Genomic DNA, 19,107 nt, shown 5'->3' with positions numbered 1-19,107 from the left:
TTCCTTCCCGCCCAGCTTTTCCCTCACAGATCCCGCCTTCCTTCCCGCCCAGCTTTTCCCTCACCAATCCCGCCTTCCTTCCCGCCCAGCTTTTCCTTCACAGATCCCGCCTTCCTTCCCGCCCAGCTTTTCCCTCACCAATCCCGCCTTCCTTCCCACCCAGCTTCCCTCACCGATCCCGCCTTCCTTCCCGCCCAGCTTCCCTCACCGATCCCGCCTTCCTTCCCGCCCAGCTCCCCTCACAGATCCCGCCTTCCTTCCCGCCCAGCTCCCCTTACAGATCCCGCCTTTCTTCCCGCCCAGCTCGCCTCAGCAATCCCGCCTTCCTTCCCGTCTCCCTTCCCGTCCAGTTCTCCTCGGCGATCCCGCCTCCCCTTCCCTTCCCGCTCCTCTCAGTGATTCCGCCATCCTTCCCCGCTCCTGCCCTTTCTGTCCCGCTTCCCTCAGCTCTGCTCCGCCTGACGCCCTTCCCTTCCTTCTCCGTCCCCCTCCTGTCGTCTTTGATGTCTTTTAGTTTTTTCTTCGCCTTTTGTAAACGTATGTTAAATTATTTGCACAAGAGAAGTTTGCTTAGTGAAGAACTTGTGTTTCAAGCCGTGCGTTAGAATTACATCACCTAAATAAATGTGCTGCAAGTGGGCGGAGAATGTGTAGTAAGTGGGCGTGTTCACGTGAATTTTACTGTAGAATAGATGTAACTTTTTATCCTTGATGGGGTTGATTTGTAGGTACGTCCACCTTGTACGGTGCACTGAATAAACAATGTCTTCTTTCTAAGGTGACCTCTGTCTGTGTTCATAAAGCTCCTACAGTCGACAACACCCTCAGCACTCGTGCTCCCCTCAGCTCCCGCCTTCGGCCCTTCCGCTCCCTCCACAGAATTACAGTCAAAGGTTGGAASAGATGTCCAAGACCGAGTCCAACCTTTGATCACCACTTTGTCACCCAGACCAGAGCACTGACTGCCRTGTCCAGGCGTTCCTTGGACACCTCCAGCGATGTGGACCACACCACCTCCCCGGACACTCCCTCCCAGTACCTGAACGCCCTTTCCATCAAGAAATTCCTCCTGATGTCCAACCTGGCCCACCTCCGCCGCAGCTTGAACCACGYCCCCTTGTCCTATCACTGGCTGTCTGGGAGATGGTCCCGACTCTCACTCGTTCAGCGCCACGCCGTATGCCCCCCACGCCCTCCCCTCAGCTCCCCGACTCCCGCCCGTTCCGCCCTGTTTCTCCTCAGCGATGCCTCCGCTCCGCCCTTTCCGCCCGTCCCTCGCTCTCCCCTCAGTGCGCAGGCGCGCTCCGCCCTCCCCAGCGCCCGCCCGAGCGCGGCGGATTCGAACGGAGCTCGAGCTGGGCCCCGGGAGCCGCGCCCTCCTCCTTTCCCGGCCCAGCGTCCTCCTGCCCCGGTCGAGCGGCTCCGGCCCCCGCGGCTCAGAGAGTGGGACCGGAACGGGGAGACACTCGCGGTGCGTCCKATAAAACCTGAGGAGAAGCGGGCACTGCCGCCGCGCGCAGCGGGTGACGTCGATCCCTTCAGGGTATCCCTGTCCTCGGATTGCCCTGGTTCCTCGGAGGTAWGGAGGGTAGGCAAAGCGGCAGTGTCTAAGAATGGATTTAATAAGTGCGGTGGTTGATAGTATTTTAAGCCAAAAGCGAAACAAAAACTTTTTAAAAAAGTTTCCAGGTGTGAGCCGCCGGAGGGAGCTRTGCGAGCGCGCAGTACCGGGTTATGGTGTTGAGTGCTGGGGGTTTGTCACGTTTTATAACCTTTTTTAGCATCAATTCTTGTCTATGGTGGGGTTAGTAAATTTATTATTACAGACCATAGGCAGTCGATATATAAAGCTCTTTTTGCTGCCTCTAGACTCCTCTATTAACTCTGGTTTCACTTCTCTTATTTTGCTTAATTACACACATGTCTTTAAACATCGGTCATCTGATGTAATCTCCCTGAGAGAGCCTTCTAAATCTGCCTTATATAAACCAGCTATTTCTTGAATTTGCAGTAGTTATACTAACAAATAGATACTTCAGTGTAATTGTTGCCTTGAAAGGCCAGTTTTTAATAATGACACAGACATGGTTAAGGGGATACAAAGGGTTTTACCTCGGTATTTGGGATCCCAGGTGCACAACTTGGATGGCAGAATGCACACACATGTATAGCACGGGTCCAAGTTTTATAGATTTCAGGAATTAGCATATCTATCTAGGATTTTCCAATAAGAAACTTAACAAATGTAGTAATGTCCCCCTATTCTAATGAATCCCACCCTGGATGAGGGCAGAGCCCAGTTTACACAAGATGTTCTGGACAGAAGGCTTCACCCAAAGCTGTAGCTCGGGTTTAAGATAGCACAGGGCACGCTGACTCCTTCCTAAGGATGTTTGGTCCCTCTGCCCAGCAGCACTCCTAAACTAAGCTGGAATATCAGGCTTCAGGAATTACAAGCATGCGGGCTAAGGGGTACAGGCAGATGCATAAGAGGGTACAGAAAGTGTAAAAAGGAAAAGCAAAAATCATCAGGCATTATAATAAGGATGCTTCTGGTCTCATGAAGAATCACTCCACTGATATGACACTGCCTTTATCTCCAGAGTTCTGGGAAATTTATTGGCTTGTCTAGAGCCAGTCACTTTATGCTTGCCTTCCTGCCTTCAGTTCAGTAAGATAAAAGGAAATTACTTGATTTACTGATTTTTTTTAGATTCTCTTTGCTTCTTTGATAGATATSGATCCTTCTAAAAATTCTACTTTTGTCACAGTTTTTGCAACTTGGGTCTTYGTTAACTTCATGCCTTCATTTTTGTTCCCCCTCAGCGTGATGATGAAGGATATGGCGTCCTCAGACCTGGAAGATTTATGCTTCCACATCAATGCGAAGATTTCAAATATTAAAAAGTTYCTCCTATTAAGAGACATAGGTAAACAGGAGAAACAGGGGGGTTTGGTTTGCACTTCACTCCRAGAGGGACATYGAGGGGCTGGAGTGTGTCCAGGGCAGGGAACGGAGCTGGGGAAGGGTCTGGAGCCCCAGGAGCGGCTGAGGGAGCTGGGAAAGGGGCTCAGCCTGGAGCAAAGGRGGMTCHSGGGGGACCTTGTGGCTCTGCACAACTCCCTGACAGGAGGGGACAGCCGGGGGGGTCGGGCTCTGCTCCAGGGAACAGGGACAGGAGGAGAGGGAACGGCCTCAGGCTGGGCTGGGGCAGGGCAGGGGGGACATGAGGAGGAATTTCTCCATGGAAAAGGTGGCCAGGCCTTGAAGGGGCTGCCCAGGGAGGTTTGGAGTGCCCATCCCTGGAGGGATTTAAAAACAAGGTGGTTGTGACATCTGGGRCACAAGTGAATAGTGGCCTTGGCAGTGCTCTGAGGGAATAGTTGGACCTGGTCTTAGAAGACTTCCAAACAATGATTCCATGAACTCTGTTGGCAGTGCGGAGTACAAGGYTGGCAGTTTGAGGTTCTGCTTCTGGATGGATATGGTGGCTGGAGAGCAGAGARTTAGATAACCACTGCTTATGAAGGGGAAGAATATCAGATTTTGTATTTTTTTCTTGTAGATTTTGTGGCTTAATATTTTCTCTTTGACAGGTGAAGACCAATGCCGCAAATCTATATTCCAGAAAATAGGGAATGAGGTGATCATTGTGCATGAACTCCTGAATAAAATGGAAACTGAAATTAAAGAGCAAGAAAAACTGAAAAATTTGCTAAAAGTAATGTTTTTTCTTTCTCTGTTCATAAAATACTGATTCAAAGAAATCTTTGATGTGTTTGTAGGGGTTTTCTTTCCTAGATCCTTGGTGATGTTTGGATGCATGTGCTTACAAGAGAAAGTGGGGCTTGGAACAGGCTTGCTGATAATTTGTTAAGTAGTTCTTCAGCATAATAAATGTTAAAAATTGTATTTTTCAAAGCTTWTACATAGAATCATAGAATTGTAGAATGATTGGGTTGGAAGGGACCTTAAAGCTCGTGCCCTGGGGATTGACACCTTCCACTATCCTAGGGTGCTCCAAGCCCCATCAAACCCGGCCTTGGAMACTCYTCTRGGCAACCTGTGCCAGGGCCTCACCACCCTCAGGGTGAAGGATTTATTCCTAAWATCTAATCTCAGTCTACTTTCCTTCAKCTTAAGGCCTTTAAAAGCATGTCTTTCTCATTGGTCTTGAAAACATGTCTTTATCAGAATACTGTGATCTAAAGAGCCATTCTACTTCCACATCTTTYCAATGGCTGCAAAAAGTATATCCATGGTTCTAGTGTGTGTTTGCAGTGCCTTCATTTGATAAGTCTTTTGTAGAAGAGTTGTTTGGGGAATGTGAGTTTACTGTAGTACCTTTGCTACACACCACCATTCCCCTRACCAGACCTTGATGAGGGTGTGTCACTAAATTTCCTTTTGCCTGCCCAAATTTCTCTGACATTCTAAGGGCAAGAACAGACACTCCTTGCTTTTTATCTTTGCTAGTTTCTGTGGGGAAATTATGGGGTAAGGAGGTAAAGATGATGATGGAGAGTAAAGGACACCTCTTAATAAAGCTGAAAATTAATTTAGTATTGCCCTAATTTTACTTGCTTTATGTTAGTAGTTTCAGGTCTCTGACATAGTCTCATATTAATTTCAGGAGATGCAGAAGGCTGCTGAGAGAGATCAAAATGAAGCACAGCACCTCCTTGAACACATTCCACCCTATCTGCCTAAACCAACTCAGAACTGGTATGTGGTACATAAACCTGGAGGACTCAGGCTGCTCYRGGCAGGGYYCAGCTTCAGYGTTGTGGAGCTGTGCTCCTTTCATTCCAYGTTAACTGTGAAATTTTGGGAACCAAGATGGTTGTGTGTATTGATTCTGGAGTTTGGCTTGTCCAGGCTTGTGCTACAAATCTCTCAGGTCAAATCTATAAAATAACCARGTTGTTCCAATGGGAGCTTCCAGGGGTAGGAGTGATGTAGTAGAAATCAAGTGCTTCTCTGAGACTGAGCATCCATTGCTTTAGAATCACAAACACACTGATTTTGTAACTGCAATGCCTATGGATTAAAGGGTGAGTGACCTAAATATTGGTCACTTCACTAGAAATGAAGTTCACCCGTGCTCTTCCAAATAGAACTTAAAAAATCCTCTAACTCAATCATCTTTTTGTGAGATTTTGAATTATGGTACTTTTGTTCTCTTTTCCCTACAGCAACCTCATATTTATTTTAGCTAGCTATGATACCCCCTAGCCTTGGAAAAGCCTGTGGTAAGAAGCTTTTCAAAGTCAAGTAGCTCAAGTGTGTGAGAATGACAAGTATGTGAAGTAACATCTGTTACTCAAAAGGCTTCTAAGACATTTTAACTGACTGAGTTTGTCATCTCTTTCTCTGGCCTGTTGGAAGCTGCTTTTTATTCTGAAGTGATGTATGCCAGGTGGGGGTCACTTCCAGAATCGTAGTATATGGCRATCCCAGAACTTCTTTCCCAGCTCATAGCTTGTCAGAAGGCAATACATTAGTTTAAATTCAACACTTCCAATATGTGCCCTGAATTTACGGCTTTACTTGATTCGATTCCTAGTGCCAGAGAAGCCTCAGCCTCAAAACATGACAGACATAATTCCAGCAGAGTAAAATGTTAAACATGTGGAAATAGGGTTCCAGAAGAGAAAAATGTACTGTGATTTTAATTGGTGTGTAACAGTATTGTCATTGGTATAGGTATTGTATTGAAACTACTCGTAGCTGGTGAAGGCATGACTTGTACAGAAGCTTTTTTCTTATTGCCACCCTTTAGACATGGACCCTCAGTTTAGGAAACAGCCTCTCAAAATATCTCTAGAGGTGTCTTGTTCCTTTTCAGTCTAGATGTTGCTTTGTATGTGTGTGTGGAARAACTGAAGTTCTTGAGGAATTACCACTTGAATTGTCCTTTCCTGTCGTAATTTCATTAATTTAGGAAATCCTTTGTCATAAGTTTGTGTTAGAAATTGTTTTCCCCCTAGAAATTGTTTAGATGCAGATGAGGCTTGTTTTGTGATTTTTGCCACCTCTGATTGGTTTCCCTTACAATCTTGGTTTGTTGGTTTCCCTTACAATCTTGTCCTGCTTGTGATCACAAAGTTAATTGTGATATGACTTTAGCTGGTTCTTCCTTTTCTAGAGAGAGCTACAATATGTAAAACCAACAAAACCTTTAAGATAATTTTCTACAGATTGTGCTSTGCCGGATCACAGCTGCTGTTCCATCAGTTTGCTGTTGATTTTTTTTGAGTAATAGTACATTGTATGATGATGCCACTTGTTAAAGCAGACTTTCTGCTTTTGTCCCTATTTAGTCACTCTTTGGTGTTCACTGTGTTGTGCAATGGAGGGTCAAGGAGTACAAGATGGAATTTGATTGTTCAAAATCCACTGTATCTGTAAATATATTTTCAGGCTTCTTYCCCAAGCTTTCCTGCACTGAGCCTSTATTTCTATTMACCAGTATCCCCAGATSTGTGGSGCTGTGAGTACTGATGGGCTGTTGAGTGAATTTTGTGAGATGATGCAGAAAGCAGAGGAACACTTGAATGCTGGTGATGTTGCCTTGAAARGCCAKTTTTTAATAATGACACAGACAYGGTTAAGGGSATAAAAAGGGTTTTACCTYRGKATTTGGGATCCCMGGTGCACAACTTGATGGCAGAATGCACACAYAGGTATAGCACGGRTMCAAGTTTTATAGATTTCAGGAATTAGYRTATTATCTAGGATTCCCCAATWAGAAATTTAACAGATGCARCAATGTCCCCCTATTCTAATGAATCCTTCCTCAGATGAGGCCAGAGCCCAGTTTACACAAGATGTTCCAGAGAGAAGGCTTTGCCCAARGMTGGAGCTTGGGTTTAAGATMGTACAGGGCACGCTGATCCCTTCCTCAGGGTGTTTGGTCCCTCTGCCCAGCAGAACTCCTAAACTAAGSTGGAATATCAGGCTTCAGGAATTACAAGCATGTGRGCTAAGGGGTAYAGGCGGATGCATAGAGGGTACAGAAAGTGTAAAAAGGAAAAGCAAAAATCATCAGGCGTCAGTGAGACAGGCCTTAAAATCCCTAGGAGAATGGAAACACCCACACAAAGAAACTGAACAATTCGTGGCTTTAGCTATTGTTTCTCRCCTATATTCTTGGGTTTTCTGCTCTTGTTTACTAGAGGAATCTCACTGAAATTAAAAAAAAGTTCAGTATCTCTCAAGCTCTTTGTACCCACCTGTTTGTTTAGAGTTTCTCATTCCACCAGAGCCAGATTTTCTAAACAAATGTCAGGGSTTTTTTTTTCATGGTTCCAGTCAGCGAACTGTGTCTGTAGCACGTCACTGCAGGAGCGTAGGGGCAAGGGAGTGGGTGGAAACACAAAGGAGGGGTGACTGGAGGTGGGGAATCATCTAGAAAAGGTTGCAGTGTGATAGAGAGCAGTAGGCAGAGAGGAATGAAGTTTTAAGATATGAACTTGCTTCCCTTGGTTCTTGTGTTTATTCTTTCATTCCAAACCCACCTCTACCACCACCCAAAATCCGTTCTCCATCCCCTTCCCATTGCTGACATTCCCTGCGAACTGCAGAGTGCCAGGATTTGTTTTGTTGTTGTTGCTCAGATGCAAACAGATGTTTTCCAGATGATGACATCTAAATAAGTTTCACTGCAGATGTCCTGGGTTTCAGAAGGGCTCTGTGTTGTATCATAGTGCAGAGCAGAGCTGCTCCTGTCCCTGTGTCACCAACCAGGCAATGCRGGAGCCCAGCAGGTGGCACTCGGTGTCCTCTCCATGGCACTTGTCTTCCTYGGGGATGGGACACTGTGCTTGGCAGTGTCACATCAAATGACGCTTCAAATTCTTGTCCCTGGGGTTGACAGATGGGACACTGCTGTGCCATTCACTGTCCTGGGACCCCATGTCCAGCAAGGATCTCTTGTGGGAAAGTCAGACCCAAGCAGAGGATCAGTTCCTTGTACCGGGTCAGCTCTGTACTGCTTCAGTTAGTTCTGTTGCACATCCCAATAATGTTCATGTGTTCTGATGACAGTGGATTTATATATGCACCGTCTTTGCTGTTCTGCTGAGGAGCAGCTAGGTGGGTGTCTGGCAGATCTCTTGGGCTCTAAGCTAAAGGCTTAGAGGAAGAGTGAATTTATGAAAATAATGCTCTAATAATCAGGAATAAATCAGGAAATTCTTTGACCTTTGCAATCTTGCCTGAAAAAAAAATTTGAAAGTATTACAAAAAATCCAAGTCTGCTCGATGGTGTTGAATTTCTTTGCTTCAGAAGTTTAATGGATGAGTCAGGCTTCCCAAGATTTGAACCTGTTTCAAAGAGCTGTGAAGTATTTCAAATCTGCCCGTTAAGGCTGCAGCTCTGTGCTGTGTTTTATCTGATAAAAAGCCAGGCCTTGTGTTGTGTGAAATGTAAGGGTACATTGAATTCTGAGCTGCGCCATGCTGCACTTGGACTGCTTCCAACTCACCTGCTAGCAGCCTCTGTAGCAGAGAAACCAAGAGCTGTGCWGAAGTCAGCTGAAGGAGATGGTTTGAAACAGAGTAGGCTTGCTTTATTGATGTTTCTTTTGTGAAATATCATTAATTGTGTTCATCCAACCTAACAGATGGGCTGGAACTTAGGTCCGTGACTAAGCAGACTTGATAGTGCAATGTAATTCTCTTTACTACTTWTCTGCTATTTATACACTGAATATTCCTTCATTTTACAGCATTGCGGTGCCGACTGTGAAACATGAAGAACAGAAAAAGGTTGTAAAAAAYGAACATGTGAAGAAACCTGCAAAAGAGACAAAACTCATTAAAGAAGTAGCACTAATAACCACAGAGGAGTTTGAAAGTGTTCCTACGTAAGTAAGCGTGGCTTCCCTTACACCCTGGCATATCAGTTTGGGTGGTACACACAGATTTGGGAGAGTGACCTCTTGCAGAACTTGAACAGACAGGGATGGTTTCAAATTTTTCATAGGGTGAAACATGATAATATCTCCAAATAGTTTAAATGCAATGCTAGCAAACCTGAAAAGGGGATGAATAGAGTTAATTGGGTTCTTTTTTGTGTTGGTATTGGTCAGTTAGAAGCCAAGCCTTTTCTTTCAAAAGTCACTGCAATTGTATGAACAGAGATTTATTAGCTAACAGGTGAATTCTCATCTTGTTTTGGGAATTGACATTAAAAAAAAAAAAAAGCCACCATCCCAAAGATGAAAGTAAAAAAAAAAAAAAAAAAGCCACCATCCCAAAGATGAAAGGTTTGCTTCCCTATACAAGGAAAAATAATGATAAATGATGCTTATCATTTATCAATGACCCAACTATTGGTTTCTGGAAACTTCAAGTCTTGACTTATCACTTTTGAGACAGGAAAAAAAGTCAGACTTGTTAAAAGCAAAAAAAAAAACCACTTTACACTGATTTCTGGAATAGAAAGCTGTGCGTATTTTCCCCTAACATCAGGACTTGATTAATGGATATCCTTGTCTGAAGTCTGCCATATAGAAATAACTTCTTAAATGGCATTTTTGGGGCATGGGTAAATATTTCTGCAAAAAGAAAAAAAWTTCTCTGGATGCCTAAGGCTAAATTGTTATTGAGACTCCAGATTCATTGTGTTCCCTGACAGTACCTGTTTCAATAAGAAATRTGTTTTTGAGTCTGTACTTTACTTGAGGCTCTCCAATAATTTTTCCTATAACTTTCAAAATTTTCAAGTGAGTTGTGTCCATTTTCTTCCCTATCCTGAATGTTGAACTAATGATAAAGGACTTCTGGTTACTTCTTAGAARAGCATGCACCTGGTATTTTTATTCTGCAGATCACCTCAGGTATTTTGTGGATTTACACCCTGAGGTAGTTCTCTCCTGATAAAATTGTGAGAGGATAAAGCTGGAGCATGGGAATTTTTGGTCTTTATCTGTGCTRTGGCAAGATAAATAGGCATAGACCATTCCAGCCAAATATTGTTTTAACTTCCAGTTAAGGGTATGATCTTCCACATCACAAGACAGGTAGTTGTGACACTTGGGGGACATGGGTTAGTGGTGGCCTTGTCAGTGCTAGGGGAAAGGTTGAGCTCAATGATCTCAGAGGGCTTTTCCAAACTAAAGGATTCTAAGATATCCTTGAAAGTGGAAGGTTTTCCACTGCTGTTCATGGGTATGGAGGATGGGGACAGAGGCCAGATGGTTCCTCTTCCTATTCATTACAGATTCACAAAACCACAGCATAAGCTGAGTTGGAAGGCACCCATTATGGAAAGGTTGCAGCTTAGACTGTGCTGGTAGAGCTCTAGAAATAGTTTAATTTTATTCAGATGGAGAAGCATGTTTGTTCTGTGGAGGAAAATTTACATGAATTTACATAGATCCATTAATCTACCAGTGTTTCTGTTGCCTGGCAATGTTGTAGTACAAGATTGAGGGAGTACTTGCGATTTCACATACTGATTGACCAAATCAAGCAGCAAATATTTGTAATCCAAATTTTCTTACACTGAATGTATTCTCTTAGAAGGACAATTTGGTTAAGGGCCCAGTTCTCCAGGTAAGTASTGGGGGTGGGAGAAGGCAACTGGAAAACTGAGGTTGTTTTCACCTGCTTGTGCTGAACGTGAAGGAAAATTTATTCCTAACACCATCAGGCCCCTAAAAGGAGGCTTCAGTGACTTCACAGTCCTAGGACTGGGCAGCAGGTATTTAACAAAAATCCATTCTGTGCTAAGGGGCAGGCGTGGAGCACCTTGATCAAACASAACACTTTGCACAATAAGAGACTTGAAAATTATCTGACCCTTCAAATCTATTGCAGGAAGGCGCTCTTTGGAGGAAGATAAAGAACATTTCACAGTACCTGTCTTTGTTAACTTTTGACTTTGAGGCAAAGGAAAATGTTTGATTTATTCTGTGTGTACAATTCTTACTGTCTTCTARGATTCTTCCTGCTTTAAGTATTTTAGAATCTGTATTCATTGTAATTCAAGTCTCAGGAGATGGTGACTTGGGAGAATACATGGCTCTTTTAGTCTAAGCGTTTTGGTGAGAGCAGGGCGTGGCCATTAGGATCTTTATATCTTTTAGGGTGGTATATATGTGATATACCAATGTTATTCTTTTCTCTGAAGCCAAAACCACTRTGCTCTGGTTTTCATACTTATGTAAAAAATGCTTTGAAAAAGGGCTTCTGTGGATTAAAAAAAAGAAACTGACTGGATCACTTTTTTTTTTTTAATTTAAAAGAAGAGGTCTGAATTTTATTGCATTTGGMATAGTGAAGCAGATTTTAAAGTTATTTTAAATCTAAATTAAATGCCTGAATTTGGAACTTCTCAAAAACTTTGTTTTTTTATTTYAGTGTACATACAGACTGAAATAAATGTCAGCATTAACAGGTTTGCCAGCCACGGTTGGGTAGAACCATGAGAAGGCTGTGGACAGCTGGAGTTTTTATGATACTTAGTTATGCACAGGATAAAAATTCSATTTGGTTTTGACAGTTTAGTTTCAAATTGAAGCATCTTGGATGCCTGAGGGCTTCTCAAAGAGCACTCAGGTTTAGCAACCCAGTCCTGCCCCTCTGTTTAAGCTTTAGCTGAGGTGCTGCCTTGGCTTTATTTAGTGTGTACAMTGTTGACAGTGGGAGCACAGGAGCTTGAATACAAGTATTTTATAGTTCTGGGCTTAGCCTTCCCCACTCYGCGCATCCCCCTGTGGCGCGGGAGGCAGAGAGAGCCATAAACAGCAGTTAATGCACACAGGCAAAGCCTTGCYATGCTTACGGGCTGTGTTTGTGCTGTGGCTGCATTTCAGGGGTGGTAGTGCTGCTTTCATTACTGTGCAATGTAGAGCGTTTTTATAACTACAGGATGGCTGCACCTCCAACACTGAATTAATCGAAGTATAAACAAAGCTGAAAGCTGGCTACAAGCGACTTAGCAGCAAACAAGTTTCAAACTCATTTTGGAGGTATAGTAATTGCTTTGAATCCAGTTTTTACACACCTCCTGCAGGCCTGTTAGTGGCAGGGGCTGGCTGCTGTTGAAATTTACAGCACTTRTTTTTAATTGGCAATTGTAGAATGCCTGCCCAGATTCTGGTTTGGAATACTGAACTAGTAATTGATTATGTCCTTCTGCTTTAAATTCTTTGTATGTTCTCCAAAGATTGAGCTTGTCTATTCAGATTAAAACAAGGGAGGAATTTGCTGTTCACTGATCTTTTCAGACTTGCTGTCCCACAGCTTTTAGCCACCTGCTCTACTGGCACCTGCATTTATTCTTAAAATGAATTGTGACACTTGTCTCWTTCCTCACATCTGCAAACCGATACTGAACCAAATGGGAGCAGCCAGGTTGGTTTGTTGTAGCAACTGAATGAAGGCCACAGGACAATTCAGGTTGCAAGGCTGGCCTGGCTCTTACTGCCATTTTTGGGGAGGGTCTGTGTTGTATTTAGCTTACTGCTTGTCATTTGAGTTTCAGATTTCATTTTTATATAATGGTTTCTCAGTTTGCAGCACAGTTCCTTTTCCTTGAAGGCATGGCTTTACATCTATAAATACTGAATAGCCTTACTTGCAGATATTCCAGTGTTCTAGTATTTCCACATCTCTTTGTTCTTTATCTTCTGTGCTTCCTGTACCTCTAGGCTGTTATCAATAGATCTTATTCTTTTGGTACTAGTATTATGAAACGCTCTGAAAGTTCAGAAATGGATGCTGGTGGTGCAGAACTGTATCTGTACAGCTCAGTGGGCTGCACAATCAAATAGAGAAGACAACACAAAACTAGTAGTTCTTCAAAAAGCTCCAAATAAATGGCTGTATGATCAAACACAGGTTATTTGTGGTGATAATATTAACCAAATTGTGCTCCTAGGCAGACATTTCATTTCATGCTGTTTTATGCAGTTACTTGAATTTTCTGTGTTTGTAGTTTAAGTGGTACGCTATAAAAGCAACTTTTATTCCATTTTGRAAAGCTTTTTACAGCTTAAGCACTGACTGCATTCTGCTTCTTAATTCAACTTTCTAATATTTTTTCTTTCTGTTTAGGTTCTGTCATGGCCTTTTTACCTTCAAGATTTTTAAACAAGCAAGGAAATTAACAGAATTAACTACTACATGTATTCATTAACACAAAGCAGAAGAAACTGCCTCTAACTAGGAATGGCTTGTTCAGTTAAGGCTAATAAAAGAGAAGAATAAACACGGAACTTGGTGACTTTCTGGTTACTGATTCTTATTTTTTATTTATAGGTACATGAAGGGCCGTCTAACATACGATCAGATTAATGCAGTTGTTCAAGAGATAAACAAGGCCGTGGTGGGCAAGTACAAGATCATGTATCAGCCTTTGAAATCTATGAGTGTACCAGCCAGAAATCTCTACCACAGGTTCACGGAAGAAGAAAATAAGGATACAAAAGGTTTGAGGTTTTTTTTCCTTTGTTAATACTGAACTCATAATGCTTGGATGTTGCAGGAGAGGTATAAAAGTACTGGTGTTTTTTCCGGTATTTTTGATTGAACAGTTTCCCATACTGATTGGATCACTTTTGAATGTTTTCATTGAAAACTTGTGTCTTTGATGTTGTGTTGTGGCAGAAACTTTGAGTGCACAAAGATTTAGTTGGGAATCACTACAATCACTAAGTTTTCTGAACTCAACAGTTTGATAACCAAACCGCATAAATGTATTTTCAGGTTTTAAACTTGATTGGTCATGAACTATTGAAAATTTGTTCTGAAGTTGGGCAATCTGGCTAATAGTGTTGCAATACCTTTGTGGAAGAGACAGATCTGTCTGATAAGCTTAAGAAGTTTTCTCTTCTTAAAAATGAAGAGGGAGTGAAAATCAATCAAAATATCATTCTTTCCACTGAAAAGCAAGCTGTACTTAAAGGGTAGTTTAAAAAAAATACGTGGCACGGTAAATCTCTGATATTAAAATCTCCTTTTCGGCCTGCGCGAGAGCAAGTATGTAATTATTCCTGGAGGGGTGTACTGCACATGGCAAGCTTGGTGATGTCCTTAGAATGCCCTCATGTTTCCAAGTTCAGACATAAACAATGGAGCAAACTCTTTGTGTCTACAGAAAAAAGAGCTTTCTCTGACAGCACCATGGCGCCCATCTCTCAATTTTTGCCCGGGACAAAATGTTTGAACTTCTGCCCTGAGTGTTCACTGGGCACTCAGTTTGCCTTGATGACAAACTACAACTTTTTCTTCTTTCCTTTCTTTGGTTTTGTTGCTGTTCAAGACTCTGGATATTATAGTATGGTGATAACATCATTGACTTCTGGGTTCTAAATGCAGCTATTCTGAAGGGAGGGAATTCTGATCTGATGGACATGCTGGCACTCTATTTTGAGACCTGTAAGACAGACAGAATCATGAAATGATTTGGGTGGGAAGTGGCCTTCAAGATCATCCCGTTGCATCCCCTGCCATAGCGGGGGCAGGGACATTTCCAGGGATCCAGGGGCAGCCACAGCTGCTCTGGGCACCCTGTGCCAGGGCCTCCCCACCCTCCCAGCCAGCAATTCCTTCCCAATATCCCATCCATCCCTGCCCTCTGSCACTGCCAAGCCATTCCCTGTGTCCTGTCCCTGCAGCCCTTGTCCCCAGTCCCTGTCCAGCTCTCCTGGAGCCCCTTTAGGCCCCAAAAGGAGCTCTGAGCTCTCCCTGGAGCCTTCTCTTGTCCAGGTGAGCACCCCCAGCTCTCCCAGCCTGGCTCMAGAGCAGAGGGGCTCCAGCCCTGGCAGCATCTCCGTGCCCTCCTCTGGCCTGGCTGCAGCAGCTCCAGGTCTTTCTCATGCTGCTGTCCCAGGGCAGGACACAGGTGGGGTCTCAGTGGTCATACAAAGGTTATTGTTGCAAAGGGTTTTATTTAAAGCCTTCTAAACACTTGCAGCTGGATAAATACATGTGTGTGGCTTCTTATTTGGGCTGCGATGGTTTGGTTTCTCTTAAAGCGTGTTTTACCTCAGTTGAAGAACACTTACATTTGTCTGAGATTTCTTAAAATACTGCCTTCATCACCTTTAATTTGCAACATAATTTTAGCTTAACTGTTCCTATCCTTGGAACAGGATATGAGTAGTAATGAGTTTGAGCCCATGGTTGTAGAGGAGAGGCTGAATACTTGAAGGGACAGTGCTCAGTCTGCACCGTGATCCACACTAACCTTGGCTGCAATGAAGAAATCATTCTAGCAACTTCAGAAAGCTGCAGCTGGTCAGAGTTCTCTGTCAGAAAGTTGGAGGATTGAAGTATGAAAAATTGATGTGCTTCATTTTTTCCAAATACCTGAGAAACAATCTTTATTTCTTGTTTGTCTTGGAGAGCTTATTTGGGAAACAAGGACTTTCAGCACTACTGATAGAGTGTGTGTATTTGTATGGTAGATGGTTTTGTTTAGGTTTTATTGTGACTAATCATCTAGAAAGTCCAGAGAAAAGGCCTGGCACGCTGTCAGATGGTTCTTATCTGGTCAGCACAAAATGATTAAATGTCTTTATCCATTGCTCTTCTCAGGATGATGTTCTGCATTCATTGATTTGTTTGCTTAAATCTCCACTGTGAGTCTCTCTGCTTAGGATTCCCACTGGTTCTCAGCCTGGGCTGATTGCCAGCTGACCTCTTCTCTGATTTCAAGATAAGAGAAGATGGTGTCTGATTTATCAGGGTCACTTCCAGGCACTCAGGTGGCTCAGTGAGTTTAGCTGGTTGTTCAGTGCATGGACCAAACTACTACCCTTCATCCATCTCTGGTTTCTTCACAAAAAAGGTCATGCTATGCTGAATGTTGTCACCCTGGATTCTGGGCAAACATAAGAATGAATCTTGGTTTTATCAAAATTCAGGATGTTCTGATGCTCCCCCAGATGTAAAGAGACTGTGAAGGCAGCATGCAGATTATCCCTGGCTTCCCAACACTCTTTGGATGTACTGGTGTTACTGGAAGTAGTAAATGGTTTCTATCATGCAGTAGTTCCATTTTGAGCAGTAATGCAGCTCTTTCTTTTCCTAATAAACAAACTCCCAGCTTCTGATCTGCGTGTGGATTTGGTGSCATTACAAGTTCTGAGATTCCAGCATAGCTCCTCTCTGGGGAAGGATCTCTAGATTTCAACAGTTACTGTCTCTGCAGATTCTACTCCCTGTGAGACACATGTGTTACCATCTCTCATGAGTGGCCCTGGCTGTGAGAAAACACAATCTGTTATTTCTCAGCTCTGCCTAAGCAAGATTTTGGCAGATACTACCCTCATAATCCTTGGACCTTAATTCTTTACTGGCAGCTCAGCTTGGATCAGCTACTTCCCTGTTAAACTGGGAGGACTCTCTGATAACTTAATAGGAAGGAGAGGTGCTCCATCTTTTCTAAGATGTCGCTGCCTCTATGTTAAGGACAACAAAGAAAGCGAATGTTATCTTCTTTTTCTAAGCTGGAACACCCCTACTCTTGTGTCCTCCTCATTAGGTTTGGAAGCACGATGCTAAACATCATTTAGGAGTCCTACAGGTTGGAAAGCGCCTGCAAGATACAAATTCCGACTGCCAGCCCAGCACCACGTTCACCACTAAACCATGTCATCAAGGGGCACATTCMCAGGTTTTTTGAATGYTTCCAAGGATGGTGACTCCACCACTGCCCTGGGCAGCCTGAATTTTAATGACTATTTGCTTATGGAAGTAATTAATCAACTACAAGARAGGGTGGGCTCTCAGCTCTGATGCAGGACCTCACTGTGCCATTTTCTTGGAGACACAGGGATAATGCTGTTGCAAATGGTTCGTCTTTTTCTRGCATTTTCTTAAGTAATGGCAAATTGTGCTTCTCCAAATGTGATATAAATCAAGGGAGAAGTGGGCTGCATAGCTCTGATGTGTGCAGGGCTCTGTTATTATGACAAAGAGCTAATTCCAGAACCTGAGTGCCTGCTGGGAGACAGAACTCATGGAGTAGAACTTGTGGATGATGGAGAGTGTCTGAACTTCATKGGAAGGCTGGCAATTCTCTTTCTGATGATAAATTTTACAACTAGAACAAAGTTTCCGATATGGTGTGAGGCCATCCTACTGCTGAWTGTAGAATTATGAATTATAGGTTGTGGAATCATGAAGAAGAGGCTGTGCTGTTCCTTGTGAAATGCCAGGTATGTCCTGCAGCGGAGTCACTTCTGTAACAAAATCGTTGTTTGTTTTCCAGGCATGTTTTTTATTGTGGAGGCTGATATCAAGGAGTTCACTCAGCTGAAGCTGGATAAGCGCTTYCACAGCATCCTCAACATCCTGAGGCACTGCCAGAGGCTGAGAGAGGTTCGCAGCTCGAAGCTCATCCGCTAYGTCATCTGCTAACGAGCTGCCCTGCCTGCCTGCCCAGGAGAGGGACCTGCTGCCTGTGTTCTTGTCTCAAAGACACTAGTGAGGGCCAGGCAGTGGTTTCCAGGCATCTACCCTAAACTAGCAGTGACAATACAAAATGACGTTGAAGTATTTATTTGGGTTTTGTTTCGAGAAGTTATGGGGAACTACTCGTTTTTGGTAAATTACAAGCCCAAACCAGAAAGGCAACTGGGCACAGGCAGATTTAATCACATTTTCAGGTCAGCACATGAAAGTGAAGTTCTCTGCATGTTAATAGTTCTCTTGCTCCTTTTGTGTTTATGAATTAGAGGCTGTGTTTAAGACTCTCTCTAGCTACTCAAAGGAAGTACTTGATTTTTTTTTTTCAGCATCCCAAACTTTCATAAAAATTTCCAGATTTTCTTAATCTTTCTTCATATATTAACTGTGTTCTGGAGTTTTCTATATCTTTTGAACAGAAAGATCTGAGGTGGTCTAAAGATTTCTAGTCTGATGATCAGTAGTTCTGTTAGTATGTGGTTCTGGAATTTCATGCAGCCAGGATTTTCCCCTCAGATCCTCAGACTGGCCTGAAACAGTAGAGCAGTAGGGGTTTTTCAAGTGAAAATGTTGACATCATGAAAATATAGGTCAAACTTGTCCTGTTTTCRTTACATAAGTCTTTATTACAGCTTTTATTATAGAGGGTTGCTTTCAAATTACTTATTAGTTTAGTAAGTTTCAGAGTGGATCTATTGCAATAAATAAAAACTCTGCAAGTAATAAAAACTGTCTTGATAAGAAAAGCTGTGTTCTTTTCCTTTCATGAACCTATATCTTCTCTTATTGTAATATCTCATCTAAAATGTCTCCTCTTGTACCCTGTCAGCATTAATATGAAATTTAATGTGCAAAATACCCCAAATGATCTTTGAAGTTTGTCAATAAAAAGATTAGATTCCCTTTGTGTCTGTGTGTGTGTTTGTGGTGGCTGCATTTTGGGGTTTTGGGTTTCAGTCTTTTGCTCTGGAATGCTGAGATCCATGCTGAAGTCTCTTCTCTGCATTCTATTGGAATGTATTTGAGGACCCTAGAGATTGCCTTTAGCCTCTGATGGCTCTTAAAAAGTAAAACCTGACAGCATATAACATAACCCCGGTTTTACCTACTCTCTGTAAAGTCCTGACAGGGTTTTTCTCTTCAGATGTCACTGAACAGGTTTTTTTAATTTTTATTTTCTTAGTGCTTGTTTTGGTCTGGGTAAGCTTGATTGCTGCATGAATTTTTTTTTCTCCTTTTCTTGTTTTGTTGTGGGGATTGCAGATTTTGCTTAATTAGATGTTGGTTAACAGCTTTCAGTCTGTTACTATGACGTCCTTTATTTTCTAAACTATTTTCCCTCAGGCAGGTTCTCACAAATGTGCTCATTATTTTAATTCCCTGTCCTAACATTATGTTTTCCTTCTCCCAAGGAAGCCTGCCCATGGATTGTGGTCACTTACTGTGCCCTTCCAATTTTCCTCCTCCAAAAGCTCCCACTGACCTGGGAGCTGAAAAAGAGCAATTCCCCAGTGTCCCAGGAGCTCGGTGAGCACCTGTCTCATGTCTTGGAGGAGCTTCTTGGTGTTTGCAAAGCATTTTGGGGACAAAACCTTCGGCTCCAGGAGCTGCCTCAAAAGATTACTTTTTTTTTTTTTTGCTGCAGGATAGTCACGGTTTTCTGCCTGGCCAGAGCTCCC

The 19,107-nt window shown here is 43.0% G+C and overlaps 1 protein-coding gene across 1 annotated transcript; it reads left to right on the top strand.

Annotated features, from left to right (window-relative positions):
* The first annotated feature begins 1,284 nt into the window (after positions 1 to 1,284).
* On the top strand, positions 1,285 to 18,339 carry SKA1 (spindle and kinetochore associated complex subunit 1). Its single transcript, XM_057387092.1, has 7 exons — positions 1,285 to 1,579; positions 2,827 to 2,930; positions 3,598 to 3,722; positions 4,635 to 4,726; positions 8,734 to 8,871; positions 13,274 to 13,443; positions 17,232 to 18,339. The coding sequence occupies exons 2-7, from the start codon at positions 2,831 to 2,833 to the stop codon at positions 17,378 to 17,380; spliced, it is 774 nt and encodes a 257-aa protein (XP_057243075.1). The 5' UTR covers positions 1,285 to 1,579; positions 2,827 to 2,830; the 3' UTR covers positions 17,381 to 18,339.
* The last annotated feature ends 768 nt before the right edge of the window (positions 18,340 to 19,107 follow it).

This window comes from Malurus melanocephalus, unplaced genomic scaffold (assembly GCF_030028575.1).
Source record: "Malurus melanocephalus ecotype Western Australia unplaced genomic scaffold, MMel_1.1 scaffold_1129, whole genome shotgun sequence".
NCBI lineage: Eukaryota > Metazoa > Chordata > Aves > Passeriformes > Maluridae > Malurus > Malurus melanocephalus.
Note: the sequence above shows the minus strand (reverse complement) of the source record. Positions and strands in the feature narration are given on the sequence as shown.